Raw genomic sequence first — 12,620 nt, forward strand, 5'->3', positions numbered from 1 at the left:
AAACTCTCTCAGAAAGACACTACCTCCTTTTGGAATGAAGTCCTACAACTTGCCCCTTGGATGGCCTCCTGGGACCCATATGACTCAGAAGTCTGGACCAGGGTAGACTACCTAGCCAGACAGAGAGAGATTGAAGATGGCTCCCCACCCTCCCCCCAATTCCTTCCCATCATTGCAGCCATCGGGCAATACGTAGGTTTCCCCCCACCAACTCACAATATTAGAAAAGGCTCCCCTTGTCCCAACCCTCCCCCTGAGGATTCAGATGAGGAATTCCCAGAAGATTACCCTGTGGCCAACCTGGCTTCACTGGAACAGGTCATAGAAAATACCAGGAAAGAGTAAGCTAACTTTAAAATAAAACTCTCACACCTCTATCCCTCTCTGCCTTTGCCTCCCTACCCACACGATGAAGCTGGGCACAAAGACCCCAAACCTCCTGCCCCTTTGGCTACCCAACAGCTCTGCAATATCAGGGACACACAAAACCTAGAATATCAGGCCTTACCAGCTAACTTGATCCCCACCTTTTGCAGGCCCCTACAATGGTACCCATTCTTAGCTGGAGACCTTAAGGAACTCCAACAAGCTGTATGCAAGGATGGCGTACATGCTCCCTGGATAAAAAATATTCTCCTTGGCTTCAATGCCACCTTGAATATGGCCCAAGACTGGCAAGACATCTGTAGGGCGTCGCTGCCTGGCCCTTTCCTCTTACAATGGGAGGCCCTTTTCTGTGACAAGTATATCCAACAACACCACAAAAACACTGATGAAGCTGGTATCAATTGGAACTCTGACACTCTCTTTGGTCAGGGCGACTGGGCCACAGGAGTCCAGCAAGTGAAATTCCCACCTGGGTATTATGATCAGGAGCACCTTTGCACCTTGCAGGCCTGGGAGCCTATTACCCCTCCTTCTGGCCCTACCTCTGAATCATCCCTCATGTTCCTCCAGCAAAAACCTGAAGAATCCCTTGCTGACTTTAAACTCAGGTCCAAAACTAGCAAAGATAAAAAAATTTCTGACCCAACGACGAGACATCCTACTCCGCAATATAATTTGGGATGGGATGACCTCTGAATGTAGACAGGCCTGTCAAGTGTCAAGGCTTAAAGAAAGAACATTATGATAAATGGATCATGGCCACCCAAGATATTAGGCACGGAGACATCCATAGCTCAGTCTTTCTCAGCTGCTTAAAAACAAGAAGGTAAATGCTTTAAATGCAGGGTAGGGGACATTGGAAGAATGAATGCCCTCAAGATAACACCCAAACTAAAACAAATGAAGCCCCCAAGACAGTCTGCACTCACTGCAGAAAAGGATTCCATTGGAAACGGGATTGCTGTTCCAAATATGATAAAGAAGGAAAGCCACTCCCACCTTTAAACTTCTCTCGTGGCAGCCCTCAGCCCCACCAGTAAGAGGACAGCCTCCTAAGGTCAGAACCTTATGGACCTCCACCATACTAGAGAAAACTCACCCCCCAAATAGTTATCAAATCAGGGAGAAAGCCCTTTAAATACCTCATTGACACAGGGGCCAATAAGATTATCATTAGGAGACAGGAAGTCACCTCAACATGGTCCTTACTACCAGGCCCCAAGTTAGTGGGGGTGGGGGGCGCCTCCCAGGCCTTCATCACTAAAGAAACCCTCACATGGGAGGACCCTGATGGAAACAAAGGCCACATTCAACCTTTGGTTGCTGACATGGCTATTAACCTACTAGGAAGAGACCTCCTTGGATCTCTATATGTAATTATCACCACCAGGGACAAGGGTCCTTCAATGGACCCCAGTGGCCCATCTGATTCACGCTCCTTTTGCCCATTCACTGATAACCTCCAATTCTAATGGCCACTGTTAAATATCAAACTCCCTGCCTAGAATGGAACTCTGATGATCCCATCTGGGTTGAACAGTGGCCACTATCTACGGAGAGATTACTAATCATTGAGAAACTTGTTAAAGAACAATTACAATTAGGACATATCCGGCCTAACTGCAGCCCATGGGACACTCTCATCTTCACCATAAGAAAAAGCTCGGGGGGGGGGCACTTATTACAAGACTTAAGGGCCAACAAAAAAACCATGCGAATTTGGGGCTCCCCTCAACGCGGACTCCTCCTGGTCTCAGCCATTCCCGCAAATACCCCTTTGTTATCCATCGATATCAAGGATTGTTTCTTCTCCATTCCATTACACCCAAGAAATTATAAGAGATTTGCCTTCTCCATCCCCACAATCAATAATTCTGGACCTGTAAAAAAGATATGAATGGACTGTTCTCCCCTAAGGAATGGCTAACAGCCCTGCCATTTGCCAAGAAGTGGTTGCTTTTGCCTTAAAACCCCATATTAAAAAGGGAATCCATATTTACCATTACATGGACAACATCCTTGCCTGGTATGTACGCCCACTACCCTTACTAGACCTCAGGGATCAATTAACATGCTCCTTTGAGGCCTCTGGCTTTAAAATCACTCCTACAAAGATTCAGCTCACTCCGCCCATAAAATTTCTAGGCACTAAAATTTCCCTAACAACCATCCAGCCACTAAAACCTGTCTTTTCCTTCCCTTCCCAACTTACCCTGGCTTCCTTACAGAGTTACCTAGGGAACCTCAACTGGCTCAGGCCTTGGCTCCCACTCTCTACAGACGCCCTTCAACCCCTCTTCAACCTCCTAAAAGGGGACAAACATCCTTCATCCAAACGCTCACTCACACTGGAAGCCAACAGGGCATTAGTAGCCATGAACAAATCCCTTCAAGACATAACCCTACACCGCTATAAGCCCTCCTCCCTGGTCCACCTCCTGATTTTCAATTCCTCCCCAACCCTCGTTGGGGCCCTCCATCAACCTCAAGGGGTCTTCAAATGGCTTCACACCCCTATTGGCAATGCCCCTCACTTATTAACCAAATTGGACGCTTTGGCTAACATGATATGTCAAGGAAGAAATCGTTCCTTACAAACCTTAGGGAAAGAATCTGACAAAATCATCACCCCTTTTCCCTCTCTGATGTCCAATGGCTGATCCATAATCACTCCCGGATAGCTGTTAGCCTAATGGGATTTCCAGGACAAACATACAACCACTTTCCCAAAGATAAATGGATTGCCGCCCTATCCTCCCTCCTCTGGCTCCCTCTCCATCTGTTCTCCCAAATCTCATTGGAGAAAGCCTAATGATGGGGGCTCCCAGGGAGCTGCCACTGTCCTCTATAAGGACACCGCCCAACCACCCACGTCCCTCTTCCAAGAACTTCCTCATAATTTCCCCAATATAAAGAATTATATGCAGTCTACCTTGCCCTAAAGGAGGTACATGAGCCCGCCAACCTATTTTCTGAAATCATTTATGTCACTAACCTTCTCCCCTGGATCTCATGATCTTTTGTTAAACTCAACCAAAACCTCTTATCCCCCTTGCTCATTTGCATATCCACCTTTTTAGAGGTACGTAAACAGCCCCTCTATATCCAACATATCCATTCCCACAGCCCCTTGCCAGGACCTCTTACAGAAGGCAATGCCCTCGCTGATCACATTGCCTCCCATGGGGCCTTCCATTCTACCCTTACAAAAGCTAAAAGGGTTCATGCTTTTACCCATACAAACCTCAAAGGCCTCCAAGCCCAATTCCCTAACACCCCTACAGCCCACCTAAAACAGATCCTAAAAACCTGTTCCTCTTGTGCCTTGCTAATATATACTCCTACATTACAAACTCTGGGTACCAACCCCCATGGCCTAAAGGTGAATGCCCTCTGGCAAACTGATGTTACTTGCATCCCCCAATTCAGCTGTCAAAAATTTGTTTTCGTTACAGTAGACACTTATTCCAAATTTATTTGGGCCACTGCACAAACCCAAGAAAATTAAAAAAAACTTATTGCCCACATGCTCATGACATTTGCCATTATGGTCCTCCCTCAACAGATAAAAACTGACAATGGCCCAGCCTTTGTCAGCTCAACATTTAAATCCTTCTGCTCCCACTGGGACATATCCCACCTTACAGGAATCCCCTATAATCGCCAAGGACAAGGAATTATCGAAAGAACCCACCAAACCTTAAAAAAATCAACTTACAGAAGGGAGGTAATTACCCTCCCAACATACAACTGTCTATGGCACTAGCTACCTTAAATTCATTCAACTTTTCAAAAAGTTCAACAGAATCCCCCATAGTCCTCCACTGGAAAAAACCCGGAACCCTCCCACAGATAATGGTGAGATGGAAGGACCCTCTGGACAGACTCTGGAAGGTCCTGACCCATTGCTAACAACGGGAAGGGGCTTTGCTTGTGTTTTTCCCCAGGATCAACCAAGGCCTATTTGGGTCCCTGTCAGAAATGTCCGACATCTCCCCACCGACCAAGAAAATGCCCAGACTCTCCCTGACAGAGACAAAGCGACACAGGAGAAAATGTCACCCAAGGACAGCATGCAATGTCACATGGCAGGACGTCCATGACCTGGTTTGACAAGCCCAAGCAGCCTGCCCCCAAAATGCCTCACTCTCAGTCATTATCATGTCCATTCTGGTTATACTCCATTCTAACTCCACTTCAGCCCAGATAGTACTCAGATGGCAGTTCTTGGTCAGGGAAACCTATGAAAAGGCTAACCAAGTCACTGGCACTGCCAACTGCCCCTTACAGGGGTGCCCAACAGCTGTAACTATCCCCATTCAGCCCCGCTCCACCTCCAAGCAATTTGATGCTTATGCATGCTTTCCTTTTAGAAATTCGGGTGACTGCCTACAAGACAAAGACATCTATGGTGGTTGTTGGTAATGGTCTTGCCGCATAGAAAAAACCCAACAACGATACAGCATTTATTGTGACTATATAGCCAAAGGAAATAAATTCACAGTAGAAATTAAGGACCCTTGGGATGACTGATGGTGCACTAGAGTTCATGGCAAGCTTTACAGTAACAGATTTGCATCATATCTCAACACTGACATACATATATCCTGTCAGCTAGTGCCAGCACCACAATCGGAACAGATTAAATCACATATCCTCTCTTAAGAGGGTGAGATTAAAAAACAAATTCAAACACCCCTAACTTGGGTTCAATACATCCCATATGCCTCTGACCTTATCTGGCTTTCTTCCCATCCTAATATTTCTCAACGTTTCTTCTGCACCTCTCTCACCAGACCCCTGCTAGCAGCCGCTCCAGCTAACATCTCGATCATCGGAGGGAACACCCGGGAGATAACCCCACCGACCCCTCCTCATACACTCCTCTATGACCAGCTCCCTTCCTTGCCTTTTTGTTTTTTCAGCTCCTCTGCTTACCCCCCAACCTGTGCCTCTAACATTTCTATATCCACAGCCCTATGCAGACCACCCCCGGCCCTCTTTTGGTGTAATGGCACCATAACAACTTGTATCAACCAAACTATTTCTGCCTTTTGTACTCCTGTCATTGTTACCCCCCAGCTCTACCTTCTGGAAAAGGAAGAAGTGGCCAACATGATGACAACTCCCCACTGACACAAAAGAGAGGTGTTCATCCCCCTGCTCATCGGCCTGGGACTCGCTCTGTCTGCAGGATCCATTGGACACACAGCGGGGCCCTGGGCTACTCCTATCACTCGCTGCCAAATTTCGCAGCTGGCTCAAACAAGCCATGACATCCACAATCGAGAGCCTCGAGGTCTTTCAAAGCCAAATCATATCCCTGGCTAGGGTGGTGCTCCAAAACCGAAGGGCCCTTGACTTATTAACAGCTGAACAAGGGGGACCTGCCTCTTACTAAAAGAGGAATGTTGTTTTTATAGAAACAGATCTGGAACCGTTGAACAAAATGTCAAAACTCTCCAAGACCTAAAGAATAGTCTCCAGGCCCTCTCCGATCCATGAGGGATCCCATGGTTTTCCAGCTCCCTCCTTGCTTGGCTCCTACCCTTGTTAGGCCCCCTGCTAGCCTTATGTACCCTGCTTCTCATAACATCCTGTCTAATTCAATTTTTCAAAAGTCGCATACAGGACATCATTAATATCACCACTGACCGAGTCCACCAATAGTCCAGTACCAAACTATCCCTAGTACCTTCTCCAATTTTGATGACACCCACCCCTTATAAAAGATAAAGGGGAAGATGTTGGGATAAGTCAGGAGTGCCTGGAATGTAGTGTGGGGACCTAAAGGCCCATCTTGCCAAGGTGGTGCCAAGAGGAAGTTACTGGGGTGCAGCCCGACTTGTTTTGAAAGTCTGACGGATACTTCCGCACTGCTGAGGAGTGCATGATCAGCACGTGATCATCCTTAAGATACACCCTCAGGGGGGAGGGGGGATTTCCAGATGCCTTTATAAGCTCTGTAATGCCTGCAATAAATGAGTTCCCGCTTGACTAGACTCCCCGTTGTGTCTGATTATTCCCAGTATTGGGGGCGGCAATGGCTGACCAACGGCGTGCTTACTCAACCCCAGTCATCCTTGCGTGGGGGTCACAGGCTCAAACCCCCCCACAACCGGCGCCCAGTGTGGCACTCAAAGAAAGGTGAAAAGGATTGGTGCCAATTGAGAGTCCGGGGTAAGCAAGACCTGAAAGATGGGTAACGCAACTAATAAGCCTGAGGACCCAGCGCTTAAGGCACTGAGAGAAATGCTTAAAAGTAGGGGGCTGGATTTGTCAGATCCGGAAACTCAAAAGGTTTGGGCAGAGGCCGTTCATCTGGCTCCCTGGCTACTTGGGGCTAATGTTTTTACTGGCGATACATGGGAACGTGTGGAATGCCTAGCTTGACAAAGGGAGGTTCAATTGGGGATTTATCCGCTGCTGGGGCTCTCAGAACTGAAACCAAAAGCAGCCAAAGTAACAAGTGGCACCTCGGGTGTGCCCTCGCCAACTTCAGGGCTTCCCGGGACCCATGCAGATGGAGCAAAAGGGGAGGTGCAACCCCTGGTGGCAGCAGGGTTATCTGCCAACCTCATAGGACAAAGCTATAGGCTTTAAAGGAAATTGTGCAGGAACAATTACGGTTGGGCCACATCCGGCCTTCTATAAGTCCATGGAACACACCTGTTTTTGTTATTAAGAAATCCTCTGGCAAATGGAGAATGCTGCAAGACTTGCATAAAGTCAATGCTAGAATGACCCTAGTGGGTACACCCTTAAGGGGGCTGCCTTGGATCCCTGCTATTCCCTCAGATTTATTTCTGATAGTTATAGACATTAAGGATTGTTTTTTTTCTATCCCTCTACAACCCCAAGATTGTGAAAAATTTGCTTTCTCTGTACCTTCCACCAACTTTAAAATGGCTGATAAGAGGTATGAATCGAATGTTTTACCCCAAGGTATGGCCAATAGCCCAGCATTCTGCCAAAGCTATGTGAAGACCCTTTTGGGGCCTGCTCACTTGCTGCCACATGCCACTGTGTACATTTATATGGATGATATGATCTTGGGAGCTCCAAGCCCCCAACACTTAGAAGAGTTATATAAGGTTACTCAGAAATGTCTACAGACAGGCGGACTCCATGTATCCACTGATAAAATACAGACTATTACTCCCTTTAAAATTCTGGGAACCATACTCTCTTGCTCATACGCTCCTTAAAGAGAGAGAAGCCCCTATCTTCTTACAGCATCTTAGGGGGCACCAGGATTGCCTGGGCTTTTATCCCAAGACAATGCAGAGGCAGACAAGGTGGTTTATTGTCTACAGGTACCGCCTCTGCAATAGCCAGGGGTAAACCCCAGGGGACTCAAGCCCAATTCCTTATGGCAAATGGATGTCACACACTATGCTCCTTTTGAAAAGCTTAAGTATATTTTTGCGTCCATCGACGCATTCTCACATGCCTGTTGGGCTATTGCTCATACAGGAGAGAAGTCTAAACATGCTCAGTCTCATTTTCTCCAGTGCTTTGCTACGTTGGGATTGCCCCAAAGAATTAAAACTGATAATGGACCATGTTTTGTGAGTAAAAATTTACAAGATTTCTTTTCACTTTGGGGAATTCAACACAATACAGGAATTCCCTACAATCCCCAAGGTCAAGCCATTGTAGAATGCAACCATCAAAACCTAAAAATTCAATTACAAAAACAAAAAGGGGGAATAAGCCCCCACCAACAGTTGGGTATGGCCTTATTAATATTCTTAATTTTCAAAAAAATCAGTTGGAATCCTGGTTTCAGGAGCATTGGGGACAACAGGAGCAGAGACCTGAGGTACGGGTAAGATTGAAGGACCCCATTACCAGCAATGGAAAGGCCCAGATCCATTGCTAACCATGGGTCGAGGCTTTGGCCGTGTCTACCCTATAGGAGATTCAAACCCCATATGGGTGCCTGCGAAAAACCTTAAGTGGGTAGGCCAGGATCCGACTGACTAGCATGACAGTCCATGGACAATAGTTCATGAGACAAAATTCCTCTATTCATATCCATCTGAGGTAAAGGACCCAGTTCCTTGGCTTCATTGCAGCCTCTACAACTGGCTGATTGGCTACCTCTTTGACAACTGGCTGACTGGCTAAAAGGTACATGATCTCAGAAGTATTTCAACTTGTCCTACACCATGACTTGCTTTGTTTCTCTTGATAATGCTTACCAGATAATTCGGCAACAGAGGACCCTTGGAACTGCCACAGCCCACCTCCTATACCCCCTCCGGTTGTCCACGCTTGGCTAACCGAATTAGGCAGAGACTAAGAATATCACGGGCTGGCATTACCCACGCGGCTGCCCTTAATCATGACGCATTTTTAGCCAAGGACGGGTAAGATGTCCCATGACAAGTATTCCTAAGACAGGACACGCACATGGCCAGGTGCATGATCCAATGATGGGAAAGGCTTGTCAGAGGTGACACAACCTAAGACAGGCAAAAATACATAAGATTAGAGGAAGGAGATAGCCATCTCTCCTCAGGGAGTCGTCTATGAGATGGGTAACCTGTGAAATAAAGTCAGTCCGGCCTTATAAAATAAAAATAAAAGGGGGAGATGTGGGGACCTAAAGGCCCCGTCTTGCCAAGGTGGTGCCAAGAGGAAGTTACTGGGGTGCAGCCTGACTTGTTTTGAAAGTCTGACGGATACTTCCGCACTGCTGAGGAGTGCATGATCAGCGCATAATCATCCTTAAGATACACCCTCAGCGGGGAGGGGGATTTCCAGATGCCTTTATAAGTTCTATAACGCCTGCAATTAATGAGTTCCCGCTTGACTAGACTCCCCATTGCATCTGATTATTCCCAGTACTGGGGGTGACAAGGACTGGCGAACGGCGCGCTTACTCATCCCCAGTCATCCTCATGCGGGGGTTGCAGGCTCGAACCCCCCGCAATGTAGAGCACGACCAGGTTGGAGACCTCCTAGTGAGGACAGCAGGAAACTGGCCTGCTCCATTCTAGATATACTGTCTCTTATACAACACCCCAAGCACAATTATTAGGTCTCTAATCCTTTAATCCTAACTGGTCTCTTGTAGATCATAAGCCCGGAGGACAGGACAAAGGCCACGTAGCCTTCAAAGTCCCCTCCCTCCCCCTACCTGCCTGCCCGCCAGAAAACCAACCCCACCTCTTGGCCCATGAAACTTTCCTATATAAACCTCTGCTTCCACCATAATAAATGAGCTTTCCACTGACACAGTTTCCTGGGTATTTCTTCCTGCTGTACTTGCCGCTGCCCGAGGCCCTGAGGCCCCCCTTGCCCCATCGGTCTCTCTCCTTGCCCCAACTTTCCGTGATGGAGGCCGGTGCGCAATGGTCTTCCAGTAACAGTGGAGTTTGGGCCAGGGGGCGGGGGGGCAACACAATGTTAGAGGCGAAAGGAGTTAAATAACATGTCTAGACGGTCTTGCCTAGGAAACTAAAATTTGAACCCATGTTACTGTTTCAGAACTGACCTTTTTAATTATTACAATTTACAGTCTCCCTATCAACACTTCACAGACAGCCGAAAGAATTATCTCAAAGGTCTTGAAACAGCTTTAAAAACACATTTCCCTACAATTTCTGATTTCCAGTCCTGAGAGGAGACAAGAGGAGTCCCCATAGAGGCCTAGGATCAGACAGTGAGCAGAGTGCACAGGACCCACTGTGCAGTCTCCCAGTTAGCCTACTCCACTGCAGAAGGCTCATTACCTGTCCCCACCGATGGCCACACCCTCATAGACACCATCTGTGGTCCTTGAGATGATATTGTTGAGTTCGTTAGACATGCCTCCAGAACGTGAGACGTAGGCCACGCTGCCTGGACGGTACAGTTTGGAGGCCAGGATGTTGTCCAGCATCCCACCTGTATTTCCGATCTTAAAGCATCCGGGCTTGATGCCCCCAACCTGCAGGGACAGGAATAGTTGAGTGTGGTTGGTGATGGACCACAGGATGCAGGGGAATCACAAAGCCCCACTTTACATATCTTATGATTATGACCAGAGTACAGAAAAATTGAATCACACCTGCCTATTGGGTTTCCTGCCTAGGGGGATCCTATTTTCTCTCTTAGGAGACACTGCACAGAAAACAGAAAGCCCTATTGTAAACATGTCTCAGATCAGGGTACTCAACGTTAAGTTGCCTCCATCAGGCTACAGTACCCAGCAAAGATACAGCACACAACTGGGCTTCTCCGTGCACATCATGCCCTACCTCTTCATGAAAAATCTTTTGCTTACTGCAAAATCCTAGCTTTGGGGACGGTGGTGCAGGATCCTTATGTAGCATGCCTGAGACCCTAGGTTTAATTATTAGCACTGGGGGAAAAAAATCCTGTTTTGGAGAGGTTTTTTTGAGACAGGGTCTCACTACTCAGCCATGGTTCACCTGGAACTTGCTATATAGACCAGGCTGGACTCAAACGCAGAGATCTGCCTGCTTCTGTCTCCTGAGTGCTGGGATTAAAGGTATAGATATGTGCCACCCAACCCAGCCTTAGCTTCAAAAAACAAACAGCAATTTCTTCTAACCTGAAGTTTCCTGACTCAACAACAAGGCCTCCAGGTGGCTTTTTCATTGGTTTATAGATGAAGAATGAATAATCAAGGACTGCACTAGGGTTGCACGGAAGTACAAAAATAGTAAAAACAAGACTCTTCCCATCAGCCCCTTGAAGCTATAATGGTGATAAAGACTGTGGAGAGAGCCGCTTAAAGACTGAGGAGTCAGGAGGGTGGGCTGAAGAGATGGCTCAGTGGTTCAGAGCGCTTGCTGAGCAGCCATAAGGACTGGCAGTCAGATTACAGCACTCACCTAACAAGTCAGGCACAGTCCCATGCACACTTGTAACCCCAGCACTGGGGAGACAGAGAAAAGAGGATCATTAAGGTATGCTGGCTAAAGAAATAAGGGAGAAAGTCACAGAGGGGGATAGATGACATCCTCTGGCCTAAAATGTGCACAAGTACATGTGCACACAAACATACATACACAAATTAGTTAATTAAAAATAAACTGGGATTAGAGGTATGGTTCAGTGGTATAGCATTTGCTTGGTGTAAGTGAGGTCCTTGATTCGATCCCTAACAATTCAAGTAAAATTAAAAATATATACCTGGAAATGGACTGACTCTGCAAGTATTTCAGAAATCTTCCAACCCAGGATAGTCAAAGTGTGAGATTGAGGGTCTGAAGAGATGGTTTAATGGTTCAGAGCACTGCTGCTCTTGCAGAGGACTCAGGTTTGGTTCCCAGCACACACATAGTGGCTAACAGTCATTCCTAACTCCACTTCCAGGGGATCTGATGCCCTCTTCTGGCCTTTGCAGGCACTGCACACACAGGCATACTTCAGTACACATAGGCAAAACACTCATACATACAAAAAATAAAAATACATCAATCGGAGCTGGGCATGGTGGTACACACTTTTAATCCCAGAACACAGGAGGCAGAGGCACATGGATCTTTGTGAGACTGAAGCCAACATGGTCTACATGGTGAATTCTAGGTCATCTGGGGAACAGTAAGACCCTGTCTCAAAAAACTGACAAAAAAAGTATGTGTATACATATACACACATATATACATATGTGTACACAACTAGATACATAATTTTGAGTCAGTGAGATGACTCAGCAGGTAAAAGTGCTTTCTTCAAAAGTATGACAACCAACCCGGTGTGGTGGCGCACGCCTGTAGTCCCAGCACTTGGGAGTCAGAGGCAGGCAGATCTCTGTGAGTTCAAGCCAGCCTGGTCTACATAGTGAGTTCCAGGACAGCTGGGGCCACAGGGAGACCCTGCTTCAAAGAGACCAAACACAAAAGTATGACAAGCTGAACTGAATTTTTGAACCAATGTTGGAAGGACGGAACCAACTCCCAAAAGTTGTCTTCTGACCTCCACATACACACTGTGGCACATGTGCACCCTCATTCACACATGTGCATCACACACATAATCATCATAAAATAAAATAAATAAATCCCTTTATAAAGGAGGAGGTAATGAGATGGTTCAGTGAGTCAATGTTCTTGACACCAAGACTGACAACCTGAATTCAATCCCAGAAATCCACATGGTGGAGGGACAGTGCCAACTCTACCAAGTTGTCCTCCGACCTCTATGTGTAAACTGTGGCACATTAATAAATAAATAAATAAATAAATAAATAAATAAATAAATAAATAAAAATA

The 12,620-nt window shown here is 46.7% G+C and overlaps 1 protein-coding gene across 6 annotated transcripts in view; it reads right to left on the reverse strand.

Annotated features, from left to right (window-relative positions):
• Nucleotides 1-12,620, reverse strand: part of Acly (ATP citrate lyase) — a 74,884-nt gene that overhangs the window by 19,851 nt on the left and 42,413 nt on the right. For all 6 annotated transcript variants that reach the window (XM_008835267.1, XM_017798711.2, XM_017798710.2 and 3 more), the window contains one exon: nt 10,131-10,327. In XM_008835267.1, coding sequence (XP_008833489.1) covers nt 10,131-10,327 — 197 coding nt within the window. The remainder of the gene's footprint in view (nt 1-10,130; nt 10,328-12,620) is intronic.

Source organism: Nannospalax galili, unplaced genomic scaffold, assembly GCF_000622305.1.
Source record: "Nannospalax galili isolate Female #2095 unplaced genomic scaffold, S.galili_v1.0 scaffold137, whole genome shotgun sequence".
Taxonomy (NCBI): Eukaryota; Metazoa; Chordata; class Mammalia; order Rodentia; family Spalacidae; genus Nannospalax; species Nannospalax galili.